We start from the raw sequence: 27,511 nt of genomic DNA, 5'->3' as shown, positions 1-27,511 counted from the left end.
GAGCGCGTAGTTCATTAGAGCGATTGATTAAAATAATATATAAATAATAAAAATAGATAAATTTTAATAAAACAGTTGCTAATTTTATATATTTTTTTTTTTCATTTTTCCAGTGCAGATGCTAAATAAATTATAACGAATACGAACAAATAGGAACAGAAAAATATGTCTCTTGCTCTGATGGATTAAAAAAATAAATTTTATCTTCCTTATGTCATTCATTGTCATGTCACACTAGGCAAAGAGTAAAGTAATGTATAAGGTGACACTGACCTGACACACTAAGAGGTGACACTTGAAGTAGAGTAGAAAATTAGAAATCGTAAAAAATCTTGAAATTGAAAGCTAGCTATGTATGATATATTATAGCATAGCTAGTAGGCTGGCTGGCGACATGACACTAGCGCCTAGCGGTATTAGCAGTTGTAGATAGTGCCTGTGTATTTGTTTTCAGTGTATAATTTTATTGTAAAACCTCAAATGCATTTGATCACACAGGTGTAAGTGGTTTTATCATACAACCACTTCAGTTAAGGCGAACATTCATAAATACCTGATAATTTTTGTCACAACATGTAACCACTTGTGAAAAACATTCATAATATGGGGGGATTGAATGTTTGCTTGTTTGTTACTTGCTTGTTACTTGGTTTTGCACTTTCATCTTTTTGTACCGGTGAAGAAGACGCTGATATAGATACATCATGTAATGCGACGAGTTCTTCTCGTGTTGACTACGAGTACAGTACAGGCGTCGTTGGCAGTGAACATATTATTACGTTTAAAGGCTATTTTCCAAGAGCTACCCGGGAAAACTACGTGACAGCGGCATTAAAAAATGCTGGGGTAAGTTCTTAGTACTTACTCCAAATTGTAATTGTGATGGATATTATAAACATAAACAAGAGTATGCAAGAGCTGCACTAATGGCGTAAACATTATATATCATGTTTTTAACCCAAGCCAGAATATAGCTGAGGCTGGCCCTGTAATAAAAATGGCATAACATAGTTGTTTTTTGTCACCCATTCAATTTAATGGTTAACTGTCGATCTGACTCACACAATCATATCTTTCACACTTATTTTATTATAATATCTTTTTTTGCACATTAGTGCTCCCCAAGTGTAAAAGCCTCCAAATTTTTCCACTTTTTTTTGTCTGTGGCAATATGAATATTATGTTCCAACCTTTTCCTGCTGTTTTAGGAACTCTTGATTTATCTTTTTCTTTGCCTTCCTACACCTTTTTTCTTGTGGGTAACCATAAACCATATTTAACAGTAAAAAGACAAATTGATAAGTTAATTCCAAACTTGTAAATTTTTATACTTCGGTACTTTTTGTAATAGGAAAGTCATTAAAGCGCGTTAAACAGTGTTAAAGCTGCGTTAGCACATAGTTTTAATTTCCATTAACTTTTTCCATTGTGTTAAAAAAATCACAAACTTATGTATAGGTGACCAAGAAATTCTTTTACCACCTGGGTGTTCAGGGTTGGTTGTGCTTCTTCAAACATTATTATTTACAAGTCAATGTGGCAATCAGCCTTATTGTTTTTTTCAGTTAATGCAACTGTTACAAACATTGGTAAAGCACTAAATAGTTGATTATACTCAGCTTGCAAACTAGACACTGATCTAAATGTAATTCTACAGGTGCATAATTGGACCATTGTGCCAAGAAATAACCCAGCAAAAGAATACCCAAGTGATTTTGATGTTATATTGCTGGAAGAGGGGGGCAGAAGAGCCCTTGATGCATTACGGGACCACCCTGCAGTGCGACGCGTCACAGCACAGAGGCAGGTTCAGCGGACTATCAAATATGTGCGGGAGGTAAGTATTACTGACCATCATCTTGTATAGTTTTGTCAAAATGTGTATGAAATGACCAGTCTTGTAATTCTATTTATGTCATGGTTTTCTACTAAAGAGATATAATACTGATATATTCAGTCACATGCAAAGCTATACCTATGCCCTCTAATAATAAAAGATTGTTATGCAGATCCAGCAAAAACAAATTCAATTAAATTTTTAAAAATATGATTCCATTGCCATTATAGATCAGCAGTTCTTAACTTATTTGGCTGGTTTAAAAATTTATTGGTCATGCCCCAAAGTTAAGATAAAGAAACACTGCCATAGATGATTGAAAAGCAATGTTGAGGAATATATTATTCTTTCGCTCCCCAGTTGGCTCTAAGTTAAACTAATTTGTTAACAATTGTTGCCAATAGAGCGCCAACTATACTCCCGTAAAAATAAATTAAGGATGATGCCACAAAAACATGTAAACCTTATACTCCCTAGTCAGGTTTTAATGGAACATAAAATGATTTTATCTATTTTTAAACCAAAGATAATGTGTGTATGATGATGAACTTTTCTTATAAATTGTAAGCATGAGTAGATTGATTTCATCTTTGCTTAGATGCAAATTGAATTTGAATATTTGAAGTGTCCAGTCCACAGAGTGAACATGCCTGCCTAGTCACCTTTTTTTTAAATTGAGATTTTAATCTCAAAATGTATGACTTACCACTGATTTAAATAATCTGAAAACAATATAAAATATTTTTTTTTAACTTTTAAATAAATGGTAACCATAGTAAGGACAGGAGCGGATGGCGACGTCTCACGAAGGCCCTCTGTACCACTGGGGTACCATAGGACGACAACAACAACAACAATAACATAGTAATTGTTTGTGATGACTAACTTTCAAACCGCTATTGGCTCTGTGCACAACATCAGCAAGCGCTACTTAGCGTCCGCAAGTTTGTCGGATCTGAGGTTCTGACGTTTTGAAATTTAATTGCGAAATTATGACAAAAATCAAACCTATTACATATTAATTTATAATACAAAATTACTGAAGCAAAATTTATTCAAAAATTGTGTTTTATTTTGTTTATGTCAGGGTTTGTTTACTTCATGTTTAGTCATACTTTTATTGTAAAACATAAAGAAGCTACTTACTAAGCTAAATACGTATTATTTTGACGACCTGTTTTGTGTGTATTACTCAATATAAAATTTCAACCACAAACAGTTTCAAAAGGAAAATTGTTGGTATCTGCTGGACATGTCCGGGATGTAGAGGAATTAAGGACAAAATAGGGACTGTGTTCAATGTGTTCAATAATTCAAGAAGACAAACATCTATTAATAAAATTAGTCAGTTAAGTCTACACAAATTGCTTTGTAAACGACACATTCATATGAGTATGAACTATGACAGAACCTACATTATTTCTACTTTTGGCCACTATTAGCGCTGCGATAATTATTCAACTTTTATTTTCTTTAAAAACCGGTCATGAAACATTAATTCGTTTTTAAGGAATATAAAAGTCTATCACGAATACTTATTGTAGTAGACACATTAACTTATATATTAAGAAGGGTTCTATCAGACAACATTATTAATTTTCATTCAATTTTTATGGAATAATCGAGATAAACATATAAAAACGCAACGTTGCCAGCTCAGCAGGCATAAACGCTCTTAAAATAATTGAAGTTAAACCCGTGAAATACTTGTTATTGAGTAGTGCCTAACTCTGGTAGTCAACTGTGGTATTCACTTGTCTTTATATCATTAGTTCCACTTCACCAAATGATATGTTCAAGAGCAAATGCACGAGTTACTACTAAATATATCCAAATTATCATAGGTGTCCCTACAATATTTGAAGAGTTCCCTGAATTTCCTTAGGATCCTATCATCAGATCCTGATTTCGTGCCTATGGGACCTAATTAGAGGTATTCCTATACAAACGATTTTTTTTTCAAATCGGTTCATAAATGTTGGAGTTCTGAGGTAACAACCAAAAAAATACAACCGAATTGATAACCTCCTCCTTTTCCTTTAAGTCGCTTAAAAAAAGAAGCTGTCGTTATCAATATATGACACGTCATTGAAACGTTAGATGTAAGAAGTGATCGTAATTTGTGCATCTGACTTTGCATCACGCGAGCCAACCAATCCCTGCATTCTTTCTGAATTTTAACCAATCAACAAGTACGTCTATTTGCAACCTCAAAATTGATTTGTATTTGAATCATAAGTCGTTTTGGTTCTAGGTATGGCCACTTTTTGTGTGGAATTTGTTCTGAGTTACGCTTCTCTGACTTACGCTTCCTGACTTATTATTTATTCGTAGGTTCTCAGATCTAATTGAATTGAGTAAATAAATCAATAATCATTTTACTTTTAGCAATAACTTTTCACTTAATGTAACACTGTGATATATTGTTTGCAAATAAAATTTACAATTTCATTTAAATAATGATTTTATGTTTATACTCTTTTATACTTATGCAAAGTAATGTTATGCTAATTAAATTTATGCCAACTTACCGTTATGCAAATCCACATTATACGCATACATTATGCGTATTCAGTTATGCGAATTAATAATTATGCAAAATATCGTTATGCCAATTCCAATTAGGACAATTAATTTATGCGAATTAATTTAATACAGACCCATTTTAGCGCATCTCTATTGTTACAAACACTGAAGTATATACATATTATGTATAATATAAGTAAAGTTTTAATCACATCCTTATTTCGAGTTTTTTTTTAAATTGCCAACTTAAATTTAATTCGTCATTCTGAAAAATAAAACTGGCATGGCATTTGCCAGGATTAGTTCATATCATTCTACTTGAAAGTGTACAGTCACCAGCGCCAACATCTGACACAAAAAAGCGTGCATATATATCTGAGACTACTCGATTTCTAGAGCCGGTAGGACGTGTCAGATATTTTTTCACGCTCCGCTGTAACAGATGCAAAGACTACAGTATATATAGGGAGACACATGGACAGATGGATGCAGGTGACTGTACACAACACTCTGTGTACTGATTACTTCGACACTATTGAATATAAGTGTGGTTGGTTGCAGGACAACTGTGGGCCGGCCGGATGCTTATACGCGGGCTGGCGGAGTCACCGCGCCCGTGCCCTGCGCTCCTTGCGGCAACCACGGGAGGTATGCCGCTTAAACATCAAAAATATCAATTCAAAAATACGTGCCAGAATCTTTTCATAGTGGTGTGAGACCGCGTCGGACTTAATTTATGAGGCATTGAGGCAATGTCATTGAGGCATTGTTATTTTAACATTTGATATTTTCAGAGTGGTTATACATCTCGTAAGCTTCTGAGAACGGTGCCACGCCAAATAACATCCGTATTGAAAGCAGATTTACTTTGGTCTCTTGGTGTCACAGGTATGCTTCCTTTTAAACTTTAATCAAGTAAAAACAAGTCTACAAAACGCATCGCGTCACATTATGTTAACTGAATTCACTTTCGACAAGCCATGAAAGCCCTTACACACCTGCAAGAAAAATGAAAATTTTCAAGTTGTATTAGGTAAATACATTACTTACGAGAGGCCAAAAAGTGAAGGAGTTTGAAATGGGTTATTAAACGCCGCAGTGTATTGCAACTTGCACCGTTGTTTTCGCAAGTCTAAGCTGGGCTTTGAAGAAGACAGCTACTAACGTTCACCTTATCTATACGTAGGGGAGGGCATAAAAGTGGCAGTGTTCGACACGGGCCTGGCTCGCCACCACCCTCACTTCGGTCGCGTGCGCGAGCGCACGGACTGGACTGGCGAGAACTCGTTGGACGATGCACTAGGTCACGGCACCTTCGTCGCTGGCGTCATTGCTTCCCGTGCGGACTGCCTCGGCTTTGCGCCTGATGCTGACCTCCACATATTCAGGGTCTTCACTGATAATCAGGTAGGCTATAAAATTTCTAATCCAGCTTATCCAGGCGCAATAGGAGGTCCCCACCGCGGAGCTTTGACTTTTTTTTTTTTCTTGAAATTCGTCTGTTGTACTTTTAATTAAATATTATGCTACTTGCTTATGGGTTTAAATCTTTAAATCACAGACCACGCTTCTATTTACAGTCAAAGTTTGAATATTATTATGCCAATGTGACTTTATACACTATTCAATTTAATGTGCAATAAAGAATTACGTCCACTGATCATTGTTCATAGATTTTATTAATATGCCTTTTTCATAGTTAATAAAAATCTTGTTATTACCGAAGAACATTACACACTCATGTACAATTGCAGAGCGGCCAAGGTGGTCTAAAATATCGGCACGTGCACTATTATTAGGGTATTAGAGTTCATGTTTCGATATTTTTGATCACCTTGGCCGCTCCGAAATATCTGATGGCGACTGTACTATCGAACCAACTGAATCGTCGCGTGCTGTGGAACCTTTTAAAAAAACAAAAAATAATGACATTCCTTTGCGTGACAAGGGAATTCATCACAATACTTACTGTGAGAAAGTTCTATGGGTTCCGAAATCAAATGGTTTGACAGTATAGTCTTGTGACTAGGTGTTTTCACATACCAGTATATACCCTTTTTCTTGATACACATTTTCATTATTATCCAGGTATCATACACGTCATGGTTTCTGGACGCGTTCAACTATGCAATCATGCGCAAAATCGACGTATTGAACTTGAGCATCGGGGGACCGGATTTCATGGACCATCCATTTGTGGACAAGGTGTGGGAACTTAGCGCTAATAAGGTCAGTAACTAAATAAACGTCACCGAGTAGTTATGTTAGCTTCCGTAATAGTAGTGAATATGCTCTCGCTGGATTATTGTCTGTCAGTTAGTGCTGTTGAATGATGTAAAAGAATATTCTGGTAGAAAGCTTAGAGATGATCAATGCAATTGGACGAGACGGTGTTAAGTAATAAATAAGTCCTCCGGTTCTTTATTTGTCACGTAGGTGGGTCAATCAACTTTTTCAGTGTATGTTGTTCTGTCCCGCAACTCAGGAGACAAGTGCTTCACTTTCTTAGAAAAAATGCCAGCAATATAGTCGTAAAACTATCACAACTCCTACTTTTTAGTGGATTTGTACCCCTTAAAATCATACATTTAGTAAAAAAACGGGCTGGCTCCGCGGTAACGCTCGAAAGACGCTAGTGTCGGTCTCTAAAAAGTTGATAGATCCAGTTACAATTTCACTTATAGGTAATAATGGTGTCAGCGATAGGCAATGATGGGCCTCTGTACGGGACCCTCAACAACCCCGCGGACCAGATGGACGTGATAGGAGTCGGCGGCATCGGCTTCGACGATCGCATCGCCAAGTTCTCCTCGCGGGGAATGACCACTTGGGAACTGCCTCATGTAAGTTGAAGAAATATTGTGCGAGTTGCCTTACATTGCGGGGCCGTGGAGCGAACGAATCATATTATATGTCATGCAATAAGTAAGATTTATTCTATGGTAGAACAAATTTTGTAACAGGCTTTTATTAAACTTCACATGTAATTTATCTATGTCCTCGTAGTTTGCAGCTTTCACACTTTCTGGTGGTTTTAGTAGAACTGCAGTCAACTTTATACAACCACAAAATGGACTGGGTAGCCAGCCTTCACGGAATACCAGGAAAGCAGAACAGAACTAAAAGTCAAACTTAAAACTGAAAATGACATAGATTAGGCAACCTTTTACATAACTAACTTGATACAGGAAGCTGCTTGGTACAGCGCACCATGTCTGAAATCAACCAAAACTAGGAATATCCCTCTACAACAAACATGTAATTTACCTATGTCCTCAAAGTTTGCAGCTTTCACACTTTCTGGTAACGGAACTCCTGAAAACGGTTAATAGCAACGACTTGAAATTTGGTAAGGGAATGTAGTTTAGACGACAATGCAGTACAGGCAATAAGAAGTACAGGCAACTTATTTTATTTATGTATTATAGCTATCGATTGACTATAATGTTTCAGGGTTATGGTCGCATGAAGCCCGACATAGTGACCTACGGCAGTGGAGTGCGTGGTTCTAGCGTGACTGGCGGTTGTCGCTCGCTTAGCGGTTAGTGCTGTACTCGTTATACTTTCAGTTACAACTAGATATAAACAAGTAGGTTTTGCCTTTGGTAATGACTGTCCAAATTTCTGGTAATATCTTCCTGGTTTCGGCGTTAAACTGCGATGTCTGATTAGTTCCGTGAGCAACGGCTTTAGGGTAGCTCCGTTGTTAACGTTGTTATTTCACATTAAAAATAATAAATATTCAGTGCAAAATTCCGTGGACGCTAAATTATTTAAAATGAATGTGAGAGGAACGGTACGATACGAACTTTGGTTTCTCGAATTTCGTAGTAGCCCCACAGTTGCAGATACGTAAGGTCAGGGTAGGTACTTTGACCTAATGAAGGGTAACTTTGGCCCATGTGAAAACCACATATATATAAAACAGTACCTATTATCTAAGAATAGTACATTGTGCATTAAGGGGTACTCGTATCAGGAAGTCAAACAGCTGGCCAAAGACCGTGCGGAGTGGCGATTATTCCACCGACAAGAGCATAGCTCTTAAATTTAAGAAGAAGAAGAAGGAATATTTACTTGTTTATTAAAGGTAGTTTATTGAGTTCATATTAATACCCACTGTTATCTTTATTCATCGGCGAGTGGGTACCCTGTGCCTGTGCTCTTGCCGCCAAACTGGTTTCGAGTCAACGACGGAACGGAATATGAACGCTCGTGTAACATGATATAAGTTTCAATTTCGCGTGCAAGTCGTAAGAGTAGGTACTTAACGATTTATACCTAAACTTGACTTTTGTTCGAGAGAGTCCCTTTTGTACGGTAGTACTATTACCTACTTGTTCTGTGGTTTAGTTTAGAATTCGAATAGTCATACATACGGCCACATTCTCACGTCATGCTAAAAAAATATTTACTAAAAACAATTTGATATCAATTTAAAATATAAATAATAACGGGAGTTTCATGAAGCTTAGACAAGTTTTGTGGTATAAAATTGGGTCATAGCTAAGTTATAAGGATATAAAATGTAAATAAAACGTTGGCTGCTTGACTTCGTGCTTTACTTGCAATTGAACTAGACTCGTACTAAGTATAGTTCGAGGTTTAAAAGTCACCCCATTTTTCGGTAACACACAGATACTTTCATTCATTAATTCAATCCATTCGTGCCAGCTCTTGTGAATCGACCTGTACATATATTTATGCTTTTGATTGGACTTGGTTCGAATCGACCGACCACTAGCTTTCGACTGTAATCAATTCAAGCTGCAATCATCTTGGCCAGGGACTTCGGTAGCGTCGCCAGTGGTGGCGGGAGCCATAGCGCTGCTGGCAAGCGGTGTCCCTCGGCACAACCTGACGCCGGCGGCCGTCAAACAGGCGCTCTGTATCACGGCGCGCCGGCTGCCCGGCGCGAACATGTTCGAGCAGGGACACGGGAAACTTGACCTCATCAGCGCCTACCAGGTACTGACCAGTGGTCGTCACACTTATGAGAAAGGGCCATGTTAGACAAAGTGAGGGCTTAGGCATCGTCCTAATAGAACGCGAATGCGCATAGCGTTCTATTAGCACGATGCCTCACTGTGCGCCGCGCATTTGTGAATTGGCAACTGTTCGACCCGCGTACTACTCAGTTATCTTTGTATGCAAAATCTTTTTTAAAAGCCATCAGGTACCTACTAAAGACGTTGCATATGAAGTACTTCTGTTTAACAATAGCCTTCGGCAAGTATTAGCACTTCGTAATAGTACATTAATGCCTGAGAAGAGAATAAGGTCATTGCTGGCTGAGTATTGGTTTGCGAGTCTGTTTAATATTACTAAGCCAACAATTGCTGTTCCAGCCGAGGGTGATACAGTGCTTTCCTCAAAAAATTAAAACGGAATCAAAAAACAAAAACAGTGGAAATATTTTTTAGAATATTTATATTTATTTATTTAAATTTCTTAAAAGTATTGAGTATCAACAAAACAACTCTCATTCCGAGAGATGATCTGTGCGTGCCCAGCACTGAAAATTCAAAATTCAAAATTCAAATGATTTATTCAGTAAATAGGCCGCAATGGGCACTTTTACACGTCATTTTTTTAAACTACCAGCGCTTTCGGAAAGACCATCATTGCCAAGAAGAATGCGCCGCAAGAAACTGGGACCTATGTAGGCTGGGATGATGATAATGATGATTTAATATGTAATAATATCACCTGCATTAATATCTGCCACAGCTTAGCTTCCAAAATATCTGACATGTCCTACCGGCTCTAGAAATAGAGTCGTATGAGAAATGTATGCACGCCTTTTTATATCAAATATTGGTACTGGTGAAATTTTTTTTCAGCATCTTATTCATATTTTACCTTTTCCGCAGTTCCTGAAAGAGTACGAGCCGCAGGCGAGCCTGAGCCCCGCCTACATTGACCTCACTGAATGCCAGTACATGTGGCCTTATTGCACGCAGCCGCTGTACTACAGCGGGCAGCCTACCATCGCCAACGTCACCGTCGTCAACGGGCTCGGCGTCTCCGGGCACGTGGTAACAGTCGCTCACTTTGAACCTTTAACTAAAATATATACAAAGATAGTAGCGAAATACTTGTGTGAAATACTTCTGCCAAATGACATAAAATAACGAAATGTAATCAAAGCCTGTCTTGGATTCCCCGGTGGTCTAGTCGGTGGGTAGGACCCTCTGGTATGCATAGGCGTATATAGAGGGGGGCCGGGTGGTCCGTGGCCACCCCAGTATGGTCTAGTGCCCACCCCAGGATGTTGGGCTACCGATTCAAAGTCTTAGGGATGGGTAAAAATATTTTAAAATACTAACAAAATGTCGATGATTTTTCTTTACCTTTAATGAGATAATGACAGTCTAAGACTTAATTAAACGTGTTTATTTTGTAAAACAGGACTAATAACAAAATAAATAATGTATTAACATTTTTAATTTTTATTGGCCCAAGAAAATGTCGACATATCGACGTCGACGATAATTTAACGAAAAACTATCGACATTTAGTTAGTATTTTAAAGTATTTTACCCATCCCTAAGACTTGACAGCTACCTACCAAATTGCACCTCCGATAGCGGGGTCTAGTTATTTAACCAATCACAAATGTCAAAGTTGACAAAGGGATTCGATATGGATCTTGTGTCTCAAGCCTTTCTTAAGTTTTTTACTTGTGGGAACTTGTTGTGCGTGAGTGCTTGCGTGTGTGCGTGCGTGCTTGCGTGCGTGCGTGCGCGTGTGTGTGTGTGTGTGTGTGTGTGTGTGTGTGTGTGTGTGTGTGTGTGTGCGTTCGTGCCTACGTGTATGTGTGTGTGTGTGTGTGTGTGTGCGTGTGTGAATTCGATAGCCTATATAATACAATGATAACGATTGTGTAAAATACCCAGAGAGCTGTGAGCTGGCACCCGCATTTACCCCACGGGCCGCTGCTGTCGGTGTCGGCGGAGTTCAGTCACATCTTGTGGCCCTGGTCCGGATGGCTGGCTCTCAGCTTCACAGTCCTCGAAGGCGGCTCTGACTTTGACGGCATCGTCGAGGTGAGGCCTTAAAAACAAAACAACTGTCAAACTGAAGGGATGCAGTATCATCCCTAATTTTTCCTCACTTTGAATGAAAGTACCTTATAAAATGACCTGTATAAAATTATTGTATTCATATTGCAAACCGTTCTTGCCAGGGCCACGTGAATGTTACGATCGAAAGCCACGATGAAAGCGGCGACAATGCGATCCGGAATGCCACACTCATGCTGCCGATAAGGTTCGTCTGTAATTTTATTTATGCCGAAAGCCCTTTTGATTGTTATTCTTATTCGTAATGAAAGCTATATGTGAATAAGTGATTATAGAGCTCTGTGTAGTCATGCAAAAATTGTAAAGCATTATTGTACTGTAGTGAAGTAGATTAAAGAGCATTCAAATTACAAATATTCGAAGTGAAGTTAAAATAAAAAATTGAAAAATATTACAGTTACCGGGAAAAAGCAATTCGTGGATGAGTAGAGTCATTAATTACGAATTCACGGATTGCCATTTACGCTCTTTCTCTAATAAAGAAATAAAGCAAAACTGTTAAAATATTAAATTAAACGCTTATTTTGCCCTTATACTTTCCCGCGATACTTGTTTATTTTTTAAAGTACATGATGCGACTCATAAACTCATAATAATTAAAAAAATAATTAGAAATTACAATTATTAAATTAAATTTGTATATTTGCAATAACTCAGACAAAAGTATTTTGATTTTGTTATAAACTCTGCACGTCATTTTGTGGCTCACACTCACTAGCCAGTGTGTTCGCCAGGGCTCGCGTGATCCCCGTGCCCGCCCGTTCGCGCCGGCTGCTCTGGGACCAGTTCCACAGCCTCCGGTACCCGGGCGGGTACTTCCCGCGCGACGATCTGCGCGCGAAACACGACCCGCTCGATTGGCACGCCGACCATGTGCACACCAATTTCCGGGACATGTACCGCCGGCTACGCGAGCACGGATTCTACTTAGAAGTCATGGGTAACTGGCTTCTTTTATAATAACACAGTATTAAATATACGAGAAGTTTGTTTATTAGAAGTACTTGCACTGAGCAACCGTGAGAAATTCCTTAACAGCCGACAGTGTATATCTTTGAAATTCTTTGCTTTGTTATTTGACTGTACTATGTCATTCTGCCAACCAAGCACCATTCGCTCGACAGGCACGCTTGTATGTATAATAACTAAATATAGATCTCAGCGCATTCAGGATCCAGTTCCGAAGCATATTCGATCGGTATTTTCTTTATACCTATAAAAGAGTAATATGACTGAACGAGAGAACTCGAAAGTAGCCAAGAGCACAGATGTGCCTGCAGAGGCCTTTTTTCAGCAGTCGACGTCTTCTAGCTAATAAATAATAAATAAATAAATATCACGGGACAATTCACACCAATTGACCTAGTCCCAAAGTAAGCTTAGCAAAGCTTGTGTTATGGGTACTAAGCAACGGATAAATATAATTATATAGATATATACGTACTTAAATACATGTTAAACACTCAAGACCCGGGAACAAACATTCGTATTTTTCATACAAATATCTGCCCCGACACGAGAATCAAACCCGGGACCTCAAGCTTCGTAGTCAGGTTCTCCAACCACTAGGCCATCTGGTCGTCTAAACGATGACGTCTAATGATGATGATGGTGAATGTTCGGAAGGTACTCCGTTGACTTGCGTGGACACGTCGCTCTACGGCGCGTTGTTGCTCGTGGACCCCGAGGACGAGTATTTCCCTGAAGAAATGGCGGCGATGAAGAAAGCCGTCGACGGCGGCTTGTCGCTTGTCGTGTTCGCCGATTGGTACAACGCGTCCTTGCTGCGGCACGTCAAGTTTTACGACGAGAACACGCGTCAGTGGTAAGAGGCACGGGATGAAAAAAAAATGAATCCAACTTAGTACTTACATAAATTTTGTGGTCAAATTTGAATTTGTTATTTGCAGTAGCATGTATAATAGAAACTTGACATAGCGTAAATACTAAAAGTTCCACGGTATTATGGGCCATCCATTAAGTATATGGTCAACCAAGCTTTTTTTTGCTTTATCAATTTTATTGGCAGTTCCTACTTCAGAAATAAAACAATAAGGATTATACTATAGGCTTTCACGTTTTAAGCGCCTAAAATTCGGGGTAGTAAATCAATTTCTTGGTCGGCTATACATCACACCAATTTTGACACATTTTGGCCCCCTCCCCTTATGTCACACGTGTTGCTATGAAAATTGTTATTATTTCATGCCTATGTCACAAGCCGCCTGACCCCTCCCTCCCCTAAATGTTCGACGTAATTTATTAATGCTTTGGGCTTAAAACCACTAAATTTCATAATACTTTATTCATCAATACCCCTAATTTTCAAATTACCATGGGCTCATAATACCTAAAATGTCAAATTGTGTCCTTGTATTAAAATGAACGAAATTCATTATGACTTTGACTTAAAATGTCATATTCTCTAAATACCTAAAGATTGAAATGCACAATTCATTAAAATACCGAATGACAGAAATGACAAAATATTAAAACAACTTAAACTGAAAACACCCAAAATGCAAAATGCCTAATTATTTTTCCCTGGTGGTGTTTGAGAAATTTGATGTTGGTTATTGACTCTTAGTATAGTTCCTGTTCAACGTACAAATTTAGGTATTTTATCTTTTGGTTGTTTTAAGCATATGTTGTATTGCCAAGAAAGTGATTTTGAAGTTTAGGTATTATGAGACTAAGGTATTTTGAAATTCAGCCATATTAAGATTTAGGTGTTATAAGAAAACAAAATTAGGCATTCTGCTAGAATACAGTCAAGCGGATGTTGATGTGTATTACAATTTCTGTGCAGTTTATGTGAGTGTTTGTTTGATTTTGATTTTTTGACGGTTAAATGTGATGCCGACTCCGTCTATTCAAACAAAACAAATAGAAACGGCATCACATTTAACCGCTAGTTAAGACTAATCAATGGATAGTGAAACAGCCCCTTAATGTCTACAATTTTCCAGTACCTTTTCAACCTACGTAAATAATCAGCCGTTTTCCCATGGTTCCCAGGTGGATACCAGAAACGGGTGGTGCCAATGTGCCCGCTTTGAATGACTTGCTCAGTATGTATCAAGTAAGTTTCAAACTCCTTGTGTATCCGTATAGTATATATGCGTTTTACAATTACATATTTAATATTTCAAATAAAGTTTCACATATATTCATCTATTTTGGGATGTGTTCGGTGCCCAGCAGTGGGTCATAGAATGGAGACGCACGGTTAGAACTTGGTTATTCGAGTGCCATACCCAAAGCGTGCCCTATCAGATACTATTACTACAACTCTGCTGTCTCTCTAACTGTCTGACTGTCCATACGCCTGTCATGGGGTTGAATCTTTAGAACTGTTAACAGGTAGAAAACTGAAATTTTTAGATTGTGTATTAGTATGAAAACTATAGTAACAAATATCAAAATCAAAACGAGGCATTGAATTAAAGGGGTCCCCATACATGAAACCTGGTTTTTACGTAACGGTGTCGCGTAATCCTTCGTGTGCGACTCAGACCGACACATGGCCTGTTTTTTTTTCATATAAAATCTAAAAATGAGTGCGTGTTTGTTTCCACAGGTGGCGCTAGGTGACCGCGTGTTCGAAGGCTCGTTTAAGCTGGGCGGACACTCGATGTACTACGCAAGCGGGACACACATCCACAGCTTCCCGGAACACGGCGTGTTGGTGACGGCGCGCCTCTCTGACCAGGGTCGTCAGGTGAGACCAGGCCCTATACTACGAAGTGCAAAATTCGAACGACGGAACGGTACGATACGAACTTCGATTTTTGAATTTCGTAGTAGCCACCCGGCTACTAGCATTTATCGCAGTCATAACGCTTTCATCCACGGAGAGTCGCGAGGCAAGTCACGAGGCAAGGTACGAAGTACTAAAGTTTAATTTATAAAATGCTCGGGTGTGTATGAATGACTCTACCTATAATTGATAATCGACAGTGATGTAATGCAACTCTTATCATATATTATATCTCGATTCATGAAAATAGAGCTTAATGATTGCACGCTAACTAGTTAGTTTATTTCCTCGATGAAACCTAGTTTGGTGTAGTTGTCGTGTGTTCAATTTGTGTAAGTTTTAAAATGTATATTTTCATCACACTTGCTCGTCAATGACGTTATTCCATGCCTGTATACTAAAAGACAATGGCCTCAATTGTTCCCGCGGGAATTATGGATTTACGTATATTCCTGTATCCCTCTGCGTTCGTTCTGGGTATGGTTGGGTTGTGTACGTTGCGTTATAGACGAAAAATGCACTTATTAGTACATTTTTGTCTGCTCTTGCGAAACATAATTGAGAATCCGACTACTCTTGAGAGAATTCGTTTCTTTATCCCCGATCAATACGTGCGAGCAGGCCACCGCCGTCCCATCCTCTCTTCACTGCTCCAGAGGGGCTCAACACGAGGCGCGCCAGGAACTCGCCCACCGCCAGGGCAATAGCCCTGCTAAACGCTATGCTGGACACGCACCAGGATACTGACGTACTTGCTGAGAATTGGCACTCTGTGCTGGATAGTATTGTGAAGTTTTTATCCAATAATAATTTGTAAAGTATTCAAATCCGTTTTCTATGTTCATTTTGGTTATGTTATTTCCGGTAGGTATTGTATTCTTTCTTATTAATTTGTGTTCCATTCCATGTTGATTTATATGAAGCATGTAACGTAATAGGCGTTTTGGTTTTTCATACTGTAAGCCTATTATTGTATTGTTTTGAATAAATAAATAAATGACTTTAGTTTTAAAAAGTTAGTAGGTAGTACGTCATTTCAGACTAAAGAGGTTTCAAGTCAGCCAACGTTTTATTTACATCTTTAAAACTTAGATATAACCTAATTTTACACCATAAAAATTTGCCACGGTTCATGAAACTTCGTTATTTTTATATTTTAAATTTATATCAAATTGTTTTGCAATTATTTTAGTAAATATTTTTTTAAACATGTTGGAATAATCTGGCCGTAAGACCTTTCGAATTCTAAACTTAACACGGTTCTTAGTATTATCTATGGTAGACGACTCGAAAAAAGTGACAATCAGGGGAGCTACCACGAAGTTCATATCGTTTTCCTGACGCTAATATTGTTCAATACGAGAGTGAACGACGGTACGATACGAACTTCGATTTTCGAATTTTGTAGTAGCCCCCTGTATTGGCTGGTAGCCATATTTTATTCAGTTGTTTTATTAGTGCCTTGCTTTTGCTGAGCTGTGAAGTGTTTGGACACAAAATAATTGAATTTTTTGCATTTTTTTCCTCGCTATGTGATGAAAATCATTATGTGTATCACGGGCCGTAAGTGGATAACAAACTCGGGTAATTAAAAGGCCTCCGCTTCTAATAGACTCTCTCCCCTTCTTACGCCCCTTAATGCACAATGTACTATTATATAATTGTAAATCTCTACAACTCCTGTGCATAGTTTATTTTGCCGTGTGTCCAGTGAGCGCATTAAATATTTAGATTAGGATCTGAGGCCATATTGTCTAACATGTTGATGTTCGCAATCGCATTATCCATCTGTTTCTGTCCTCGTCCTACACTTTGTGTCAGAAAGAAGTGTTGAAAACGATTGTGATTTCGAGTGCGTTTGAAAATAAAGCTTCTGTTTATCCAAACGGGTCAACGAAAAATACGTTAATAGTAGATTATACAACAAGAGCATAAAACGAGCCATTTTACCCGAGGCCGAGCCCGTAAGGCGAGGGTTTACGTCGAGGGGTAAATGGGCTTAATGCTCGAGTTTTACACTCTGCTTTTCACTTCGATTGAGAGGAAATTAAATAGGGACAGTGAAAACAATTGTTCACTTACTAGGTATATATAAAACAAAGTCGTGTTAGTAACACCAACTCAAAAACGGCTAGGCATTTTTTTATGATTTTTGTGTTTTTGAATTTTTCTTCGTCAGAAATAGGATAATAAGTATTAGCAACATTGGCAAATTACAATCTACCATTATGTTGCAACAGCTTTTGCTCTATGTTGCAGATAATGTCCGGAGAGAAACCCGGCGCCGGAAAAACGGATGACGAGGCCCACGCGGTGGACGTGCCCATCCTGGGGCTGCTCCAGACCGCGGGCGAGACCCGGGATTACTCCAACGACACCGTGGACAAGCTGCCTAAGGTATACCCATGAGTTGGAATCGTAGTATTATCATGCCGGTTTTTCGTAAGTTTTCTGTTGGTTCGTCCAGGCGAATAGTGCTGGAAGCTGTAACGATTATATTTTTTCATCACACTTGCTCGTCAATGATGTTATTCCATGCCTGTATACTAAAGGACAATGGCCTCAATTGATCCCGCGGGGAGTAATGGATTTACGTATAGTTTTTCTTCTCAAGGGAGATATGACTAGTTTTAAAAAGTAAGTAATTTAATTTTATTTACATTTTAGTAAATATTTTTTTAGCATGTTGGAATAGTTAGCTTAGAATTATCTAATAGTAGATGACTCGAAAAAAGTGACAATCAGGGGGGCTACTACGCAATTCGAAAATAGAAGTTCGTATCGTTTTGCTGAAGCAAATATTATTTAAGACGAGTGAGAGGGACGGTACGATACGAACTTCGATTTTCGAATTTTGTTGTAGCCCCCTGTATTGGCGGGTAGCCGTTATTTTATTCAGTTGTTTTCTAAGCGTCTTTCTTTTGCAGAGCTATGAAGTGTTTAGACACAAAATAATTTCATTTTTTGCATTTTTTTCCTCGCAATGTGATGATAATCATTGTGTGTATCATGGGCCGTAAGGGAATTACAAACTCGAGTCATTATAGACTCTCGTTAGTAATCCCCTTCTTACGCCCCTTAATGCACAATGTACTATTATGAGTTTTTGAAGTGCAGCGGAAAATTATGTATGATTTTATAGTTAAAAACCTCACGCAACAGTGGCGCCATCTAGAAAGACAAAAAACGATATGACCTAGTCCCAAAGTAAGCTTAGCAAAGCTTGTTTTATGGGTACTAAGCAACGGATAAATATAATTATATAGACAGATACATACTTAAATACATGTTAAACACCCAAGACCCGGAAACAAACATTCGTATTTTTCATACAAATATCTGCCCCGACACGGGAATCGAACTTCGTATTTAGGTTCTCTAACCACTAGGCCATCTGGTCGTCTAAAAAGTGTCGTCTATTAGTTGACATGAAACAAGTACGCTGAATGAGTGTACGCTAAGTGAGTGAATTTACTCTATGTGTACCTATTTTCTGTATCGCTTACTATTTCTGGTGTACAATGAGCTATTGTATTGTATTGTACGCTGCGCGCTGCACGGGCGCGCGCGCCGCTCACCCGCTTAAGTCTGCGTTTCCATCAGATATGTGCGAGGAAGCGTTGTGAGGAATGTGATTTTCATGAACCATTTCTATTGCTTATTAACCTACCCTCGCTTAGCACATCTCTAGTGGAAACAGCTCAGCGGAGCGAGGATAGATAAATGAAGCGTTTCTATTTGTTCATAACAAACACATTAATCGGAACGCATCCTTGCACGTCTCTGGTGGAGACACGCACTCAGTTGTTCCGTGGTTACAGGCGGGGCGGCTGGTAGTGTACGGCGACTCGTCGTGTCTCGAGGGCGGGGCGGCGCGCTCTTGCCATTGGCTGCTGCTCGCCGCTCTGCAGTACGCGTTGGCGGGGCACTTGCCTGCCGCGCTGCGGGACGCCGCCGCGCCGAGGCATCGCCAGCGCGACGTACACATCATACCCTCAGGTACGTCCATCACAGAACAAGTTACAGAACGCGTCCACGCCCTGTGACACTGTTAACGGGTGCACTGACCGTGACGACCTTTTTGTAGATCTAGATTTAATAGTTTTTTCTTCATTTAATCCTGTCATAATATTATAAACTTGGTGTTGCTCGCGGCATCGCCGCCCACGTTTCAGTTTTTTTTTATTTTGTTTAACACAAACCTTATTCTGACAATGACGAACACAAAATAGTAGATTTATAACCAAGGGTGGAAAGTGACCCATTTCACCCGAGATATTTCTTCGAAGGGAAATGGGTAATTTCACCCGAGTCAGACATTCTACTTTTCATTTCGACTGTGAGGAAAGTAAAATACAAAAAAAAATGAGAATAATAATAAATTGAATTTACTTACATCCAACCTCCAACGGTACCTTTTCGACTGGCCACTTGCCACGGCCGACTATAAAAAAAAACTCGAGTTGGTCACGACCAAGGAGGTTATATACAAAACTGGGGGTTGAACGCCGAACGAAGAAGTTTGACCTTTATTACTTATTTATATATATATTCCATCTCTTTTTTTCGGATTTCACGAATGACTTCCATCTCTTTCTTAACCTAACTAAACAAAAGAGATGGAATATGTTCGTGACGTAATAAAGATCAAATTTCTAGTTTCAAACGGATGCTCGTGGTTCAACCTCCAGTGTTGTATATAAGCTCCTTGGTCACGACGTGCATCTAGATGGCCATGCCGAAACGTGTAAAAAAGTGTCATTGACGTGACTCAATTATATTCGACTGGCTAATCGAGTTAAAAAAAAAACTTTCCACCCTAGAGATGAAAACGCAACTTTCCGAACAGGAGAGATGAAAAAAAAATACTATCCAATTTGTTGCTGTCGTTCGGAAGTTATGCGTGTACATACATTTCGGCGATTCATTTATATTCTTCTGCCGGCCAGTGTCATAGAACATCTGACATCGAACTCTTTCATTAGTGACATAAAGTTTCATGTTCATCAATATACATAGACTGGCGCCCCGCCCCGGCTCCGCACGGGTATAATTTTCAAAGTAACCCTCCTTTGAACAGACGTGTAAAATGGACTCAAGGGCGCTTCACACCCTTTTTTTCAGCTCCTTTTCCCAAAAACTATACCCGCGTGAAGCCAGGGAGTGTCGACGTAGATTAAGTTGTATTTAATATTTTTTTTCGATTTTTTTTTTATTCGACTGGATGGCAAACGAGCAAGTGGGTCTTCTGATGGTAAGAGATCACCACCGCCCATAGACACTTTGCCACTGTTTGGACATTGATTGGATTGATATTTTAAAATTCGTAATATCTTTGAATAGAATGTCCGATTTAAATAATTTAAAAAGTAATCTACAGGTATTGAAACAGTCTTGAATATGAAATGTTTTTTTTTTGGGTAAGGATTAATGCATAGGTAGGGATAACTTTTAAAACGTAAAAAAGTAGTTAAAGTAACATACCTAACTACAAGACAATGGGGAATGTATGAAAAATTTAGAAACGCTTGAAACATTTTATATCAATTGGAATAACCTTTCTAATTAACAGAAAAAAATATCAGATTTTTTAGCATCAATTAATTAAAAAAAAAAGTGTTTTCTTTACCGCCAAATTACAACAGTCCGGTTGGTTACGGGTTGTTCCATAGTCCAGAATAAAAAACTTTAAAAAATAATTTATGTGTCTTTGATACTTTGATCACTCGGAAAAATCGAGAAATATCTTCAAGACACGACTCCCGTTTACATACCTATAAATGTGCACGGAACCCTCGGTGCGCGAGTCCGATGAAAGATATTTAATGTGCATTTTTTTACACTTTGAGTTTCATTATTGCAGTTTTAGTATAACGTCCTAAGTGCCCTCGATCCGTAGTTCAAGGATTATCCACTCATTACCTAACACCCTGGTTATTAAAAGTTGATATAGAAATTCCGACCAAAATCAGACCATGTTATTCATACCTTTGTATTAATCCTTATTTATTTAAATAATTTCATATCCAAGACTGTTTCAATACCTGTAGTGTAGATTACTTTTTGAATTATTCAAATCGGACATTCCATTCAAAAGATAGTATGAATTAAAAAATATCAAAGCAATAAAAAACTTTACGAAGTACAATTTACTCTACGTCATTATTTTGAAAATTGTACCCGTGCGCGGTCGGGGCGAGGCGCTAGTCTGTTATATTTACGGAATAATCGCCTGGCTACACTTAGCGATAGAGGTCTCAAGTCTCGGGGGTTCAAAAAAACTCCGAACAACAATCTGTCGCCCTGTTGTTTGCCATTTCACATTAGACTGTGTGTTTAGATCTGCCTCAGCGCGCCGAGGGCGGCCGGCTGCACGCGTACTCGCGCGTGCTCGCGCCGGATGAGAGCGGGCCGCGGCCGGCGCCGGAGTGCGCGCGCCGCGCCGCGCTGCCGGCGCGCGCCGTGCATGCGCCGCCCGCGGCCAGGACGCTCGCGCCCAGGCACCCGCCCACTGACCCGAGGACCATCGGTATGTCGCACTTAGTGATTAAACACACTAAGCCCCTGTTTCACCATCCATTGGTTAAATTTAATCCACGGATAAATGTGATGCCGTCTCTGTTTTTTTTGTTGGAATAGACGGAGATGGCATCCATCACATTTATCAGTCAAATAAAATTAATAAATGGGAGGTGAAACAAGTGACAAAGCAATTTAAATATAATTGTTTCGGGAATAAAGTAAAACTGACATGGTGAAAAAAATAGAGAAACAAAAGATTTTCTTTGTATAAATTTTCACCACCATCAGTCGTCCACTGCTGAACAAAGGCCTCCCTTTTAGAACGCTACAATGAACGACAAGTTGCCACTTGAATCCACCGGTTTCCCGCAACTCTCACGACCACTACACTTCACCACTTGAACGACTCACGACTCTCTCACGACATGAACTTATATAGGTAGTATGCCTACCATTTTATAGCATATTTGATATGAGTTTAGAAAAAAAGAGAAAAATGATTTACTTGACGTACGTTTGCTCTGGTCAGTAGGCGGCCCAGAGCTGGAGGGCACGGAGCCGGCGGCGCGAGCGTGGCGCGGCGCGGGCGCGGGCGCGGCGGCGCGCGCCGCCCCCGCCGCCCCCGCCGCCCCCGCCAGCCTCGCCTCGCGCGCGCTCACGCTCCTCGCGCTCGCCGCCCTCGTCTACTGCCTCACTGCCGTCTGGAAGCGCTGCGGCCGCAAGCTGCGACGCCGGAGACTGATGTCCTTAGCCACCTAGCAGGGCTCGGCAAGCGAGAACAGATAGAACGCACGTACACCACAACGTCTCTTTTTCGCGTTCTTCTAGCATACTGTTTGCTTGAGGCTGCGTTTCCACCAGAGATGTGCGTGGAGCGTTGCGAGGAATCTGATTGTCATGAACCAATAGAAACGCTTAATTTACCTATCCTTGCTCCAAGATTTCTCGCACATCTCTAGTGGATACGTAGCCTTATTCGCAAAAAGAGAGAGTACGTCGTTAGGTCGCCACGGAGTCAATTTGCGGTCAGTTGTGCTTACGGTGTAAAGTTTGAAGACGATAGAGGGTGTTGGCTTGACGCCATGGGACCAAAGTTAAAAGAACTTCAATAGAAGAGTGTGCGTCGAAACCTTATTTACTAGGAAAACTTCTGTGATTTTAGGAGTGACGAATGGGTGAGTTGTTCTAGATAGGCAATTTTTGTATCATATTTTTGCTGTGTTCCAGCTATTTAATGGTTAATGTTAGTAAAGAAAAAGTTAGTAATGTTAAAACGGCAGCGTCGCATACGGTCAGTGAACTTATTTATTGAACTTTAATATTATTAACTAGTGTTCCGCGTCGTCTAATAGTTCATGATGCTCACGCAATATATTTTAAGGTAAAATGTTAAACAAACCAATTGACTCTGTTATATTGTATTCATAGCACTGATAATGTTATGTTTATAATGAATGACAAATCAAAATTACCTAATGTTCAGCGTTATCAGGTCATCACCTATAAATGCTATCTAAAAGAAAGGTATGAATTGCGTTCAAGTTGTTTTTAACTACTGTTTAATTTAAATTAGCAGAAGTTTTTGTCACGAATGCTCCCATCCTTATTGCGACTACCTTACTGCAGGCGGCCTTTTTGGTACATAATATCACTTGGCACGACTCCCCTATATAATTGTTTTATGTAGCGTAAAATCCAACTACATAAACTCTATAATTGACAAGATTTCATTTTTTTAACACCTGTAAATGACTACAGGAATCGAAAGAGTTTTGCCTCCTGAACATGGGAAAATATTTATTATAATTGATTTCTCCATATTTAAAAAAATACAAAAAAATGAAAAAATATGGCTGAAATTGCCAACACTACGACAGTATAGATATGTTTCCTTTGCCTTTTTCACCAGAAAAAGGAGCTGTCATAATTTTGACAACGTCTCTATGTAACGTCTACGTCAGATTTACGTGATCGTTTTTTAACAGACTAGACAAAAGTAATGGATCTATTGTGTCGTAGTTTTGGAGTTATGCCCTTTTAGAATAAGCACATCTTAAAAAAATTGAAATAAATTAATTATTAGTTGTAGCGAAATTTAAAAAATATCAGCGTTTTTCTCTTTCCAAACAGAATACAGAGAACGAATCAAATTATAGTCTTAGAAATATGAAATCTTGTCACGTCTCTTGAGGCAATGTATTGTGTGTGTATAGTATACTATAGATATTAAACAAACAAGCTGACCGAGCGATATTAATATTTGGGTATAATAATAATTTATAATACCACTACGTAATAAGAAAGAACAACTTGTAAAAATGATTAACTGGATTTTTTATAGAGTTGTGTGATCAGCACTAACTTGCACTTATGAAATTATACAAATATATTTTTGAATCCAGTTAAATATTTGAATTCTGAACAAAAATATTATTGTAATAATCTTATAGTTACAATTTACTTGATATTTTTACTTTTACCTTTTAAATTTTTTATTTTTAATGTGTTCAACTCTAGGGCCTCTGTGAACTTTTTTTTCGTAGACCCCGCACTAAAAGTGACGGCTTCCTTTAAAGTTTTATGCCGTGTTTTGTGTACCAGGTACGGTTTACTTTTTATTGTTTATAGAATAGAGGGCTTGCCTGAATGGCAAGATCGTTTATTTACTTAGGTTTACCATATATAGATGCATATAATATATTATCCCGCTCAACTGAACGAACATGCGCGCATCTTTGTGTCAATGTGCGAGATAAGGATCACGATTTTTTTTTTATTCAACTGGATGGCAAACGAGCAAGTGGGTCTCCTGATGACAAGAGATCACCACCGCCCATAGACACCTGCAACACCAGGGGAATTGCAGATGCGTTGCCAACCTAGAGGCCTAAGATGGGATACCTCAAGTGCCAGTAATTTCACTGGCTGTCTTACTCTCCATGCCGAAACACAACAGTGCAAGCACTGCTGTTTCACGGCAAGATTAGCGAGCAAGATGGTGGTAGCAATCCGGGCGGACCTTGCACAAGGTCCTACCACCTGCAACGAATGGTCAGTTGTTGGTCATGATGTTACCTTGACGACAGTTTCGACATATATATTACTTTCAGAACATTTTACATTCAAATTTGAACATTATTATTTCTTTTTGTATATGATTTGTTACAAGTTTAGGCATCCTTGTTGGTATGTCATAGAATTAATAACTTAATCAACGGTGTAACTGTAATGTAACTAATGCTGAATTGTCAGTTCAGTCACTATTCCTGCATCCTCTATTTGTGGAATTAGTTTAGTACGTGAACATGCGCGTATTACATTAAAGTGTATGACGTTTTTTTTTTCTTAATATAAGCGTGATATAAGCCATGACCCTAACGTATGTTCTGTGCAGCGGCTGGGAAAAATTTTGACAACGACATGTGTGTTTTCGACAACAACGATTCATGTTTGCCAAGATCCGATGATCCGTAGTGGTGTACTGTGCAGCCTTAGTGAGATATTCAGTCACTGTCTTCTTTATTGCTTGACCAGCCTTCCCCAATGTATCTCCTTGATAATTTGTAAAGGAAGCATGTAGCATGTTTGTAGGATCCTACCACGTGTGCAGCGTCTGTTAAAAGAATGAACCGATCTCTCTGAAGAGCTTTGGTCTGTTAAGGTCCATATAGGAGCTTAGTATAAGGTCTCTCTCTCTCTCTCTCTCTCATCCAGACTACCCAAATAATCACAGGCGGTCCTGAGAACTCCCAACGTAGATCCTTGGAGCTGCTTCATTGCAATCAATTCCGGATACTTCCCGAAGAGGTAATCTTGAACCATCCGGATATGGTTCATTTCTGCCCAGGAGAGTAAATTTAGCATAGCTCCAGATAGAGCAGCGAGCGGATTACCAGTTCCAGTGGTGCCGAAGAGCGAGCGTACCAGGCCTGCTCGGAGTTGAGTGATCATGCTGATTTTTTGATTTACCTGATCGAGGCTTGAACATTGAACGCTACTATTTTCCCCATGTCTATCGAAGTGCCCATGCTCGTTGCTAGGCCTCTGACCACCCGGCAAGTCCATGCCTCTGCCGAGGTCTCAGTTAACTGTTTTCCAGCCAAGAGTAACAAAGTTGCACAGTATGACAGCGTGACTGTGTTGATTGGCGGTTTCCCTCGCCACCCCCAGCAGGTCCAGGCAAGCTAAGGTCTCTACATCTGTTTTTAGCAGCGCCATCTCATATGTCACCGACCGTATGATCATCACTTCTATTTCCAAAGCCAAGCCCACTGACGCTAGGATATTCTTAATTCTCATAGAGGCGACTATTGATCTGCCAAACACCAGAACCATCGCTTGAACAAAAAGCCGCACCGCATCGTTATCAGATGATGCTTCCCCTTTAAAAATGTCGTTGATAGTATTACATATCAGAGCAGTGTGATCACTCTTAGAGTATCCGTGGTTCTTAAATTGTCTAATGGTGACTGTTTCAGGAGCAAGCCTGTCAGGCACAATGACCCATTTTGTCTGTGCAGCAATTTGTTGCGGATCTCGCAAAGATGCATTGACTAGCATATGCATATTGGATGATTGCAACTCTTGCCTCAAATGGAGAGGTAGAAGCTTTGCCACAGTGGGCACTGGCCCTGAGTGAGAGTTAGAGCAAGCTCCATCTTGCGGTTCACGGCTGTGACTAGCAGCCATGTAATGTAAGAAGAGTCGACCCATTTGATTGCTGACCCACCGTAAAACGTTCTCACAGTAATTGACACAGTTAATTCCTTTGTTAAGCAATGCGATGTCACTATCTTTACTTTTTGTACTTTTTTTACGAAAAGGTTCCACAGTGGGTCACGATTCAGTTAGTTCAGTACGCACGGTACGGTGAATTTTATGAATACTGAGGCGTGACAATTTGTGAATACTTCAACGGCACATTCCAGTCGAAAATAAAAAATTCTGTCGGCTGCCGCTGCCTAAATATATTTCAATTACTCATATTCGCACATTTCACCATTTTTGCATCTGTTAACGTAACCGCCGCGTGGCAACATGCGAGACTGACTGGTTTAGGTAAACTCGACTTTGGCAAAAAATCAAAGTGTGACACGCAAAATATGTCGTCAGATAACTGTGGTTCAGTTTTTATTTCAATGAAGTAAGACAAGAAGTGGACTGATTTAATAAGCCAAAGGTGCTAATCTTCCTTATCTTTTGTTTAGTTGCCCTCTGAGATTGATTTGCTACAGCAAAACAAACTTGATCGGTTTTCTTCAGTTGTAGAGTGATACAATGTTGTGTTTGACTATTATTAATATCTCTATACGTACCTGTCTGTTATCTATAGTTTTGGAATAATCAACAAATTTTGATTAATAAATACTAAATTAATTATTTAATTAAGAGTAGAGTTTGAATATAACTCATAAGTTGTGCAATTTAGATAAATAGATACGTCACGCTTGGTGCGGGTGTGTGCTGAATTTGCCGAAAATTATATACTTATTTTTATATACGATTAGCTGATCTGTAATTCTATTTAATGCATATTGTTTTTTATCCTATAAGACTGGTTATTTTTTAGCTGATAGCAATACACACATTAATATTGGCGTATAATTGAAATAGTGTTTATACAGTATTGACAGGGGATTCCACAAACATACACATTTTTAAATTTATGCCTGTTTTATTTACTCCTCGTCCTGGCTAGTTTTCTCTAAGTTTAGATGTGAACATAATCCAAAGTATGATTCTAAGGGGATGTTAATGTCCCAGGCTGAATTAAAGGCTATG

General features: G+C 39.1%; 1 protein-coding gene across 2 annotated transcripts; it reads left to right on the top strand.

The window, feature by feature from the left end:
- Positions 1–253: 253 nt before the first annotated feature.
- On the top strand, positions 254–27,396 carry S1P (membrane-bound transcription factor site-1 protease). Of its 2 annotated transcripts, XR_012452048.1 has the most exons (21): positions 254–846; positions 1,658–1,837; positions 4,925–5,011; positions 5,158–5,251; positions 5,550–5,770; positions 6,452–6,592; positions 7,048–7,206; positions 7,817–7,904; positions 9,150–9,331; positions 10,237–10,401; positions 11,263–11,412; positions 11,553–11,635; positions 12,183–12,388; positions 13,075–13,273; positions 14,467–14,530; positions 15,029–15,169; positions 17,468–17,605; positions 19,030–19,207; positions 21,549–21,737; positions 22,052–22,169; positions 22,260–22,284. XR_012452048.1 is itself a non-coding variant. In XM_074096773.1 (20 exons), the coding sequence occupies exons 1-20, from the start codon at positions 604–606 to the stop codon at positions 22,487–22,489; spliced, it is 3,138 nt and encodes a 1,045-aa protein (XP_073952874.1). In that variant the 5' UTR covers positions 254–603; the 3' UTR covers positions 22,490–27,396. The 2 variants fall into 2 exon arrangements, 1 of the variants encoding a protein (XP_073952874.1); XM_074096773.1 differs by lacking the exon at positions 22,052–22,169 and having other exon boundaries at positions 22,260–27,396.
- The last annotated feature ends 115 nt before the right edge of the window (positions 27,397–27,511 follow it).

The sequence above is a fragment of the Choristoneura fumiferana genome, chromosome Z, assembly GCF_025370935.1.
Source record: "Choristoneura fumiferana chromosome Z, NRCan_CFum_1, whole genome shotgun sequence".
Lineage (NCBI taxonomy): Eukaryota > Metazoa > Arthropoda > Insecta > Lepidoptera > Tortricidae > Choristoneura > Choristoneura fumiferana.
Note: the sequence above shows the minus strand (reverse complement) of the source record. Positions and strands in the feature narration are given on the sequence as shown.

Excerpts from the sequence above, each read along its gene's own strand:
- S1P (XM_074096773.1), top strand. The coding sequence starts at position 604 with ATGGGGGGATTGAATGTTTGCTTGTTTGTTACTTGCTTGTTACTTGGT. Across the intron at positions 5,771-6,451 it reads GGGTCTTCACTGATAATCAG|GTATCATACACGTCATGGTT; the intron begins GTAGGCTATAAA and ends ATTATTATCCAG. Across the intron at positions 17,606-19,029 it reads CCGTGGACAAGCTGCCTAAG|GCGGGGCGGCTGGTAGTGTA; the intron begins GTATACCCATGA and ends CCGTGGTTACAG.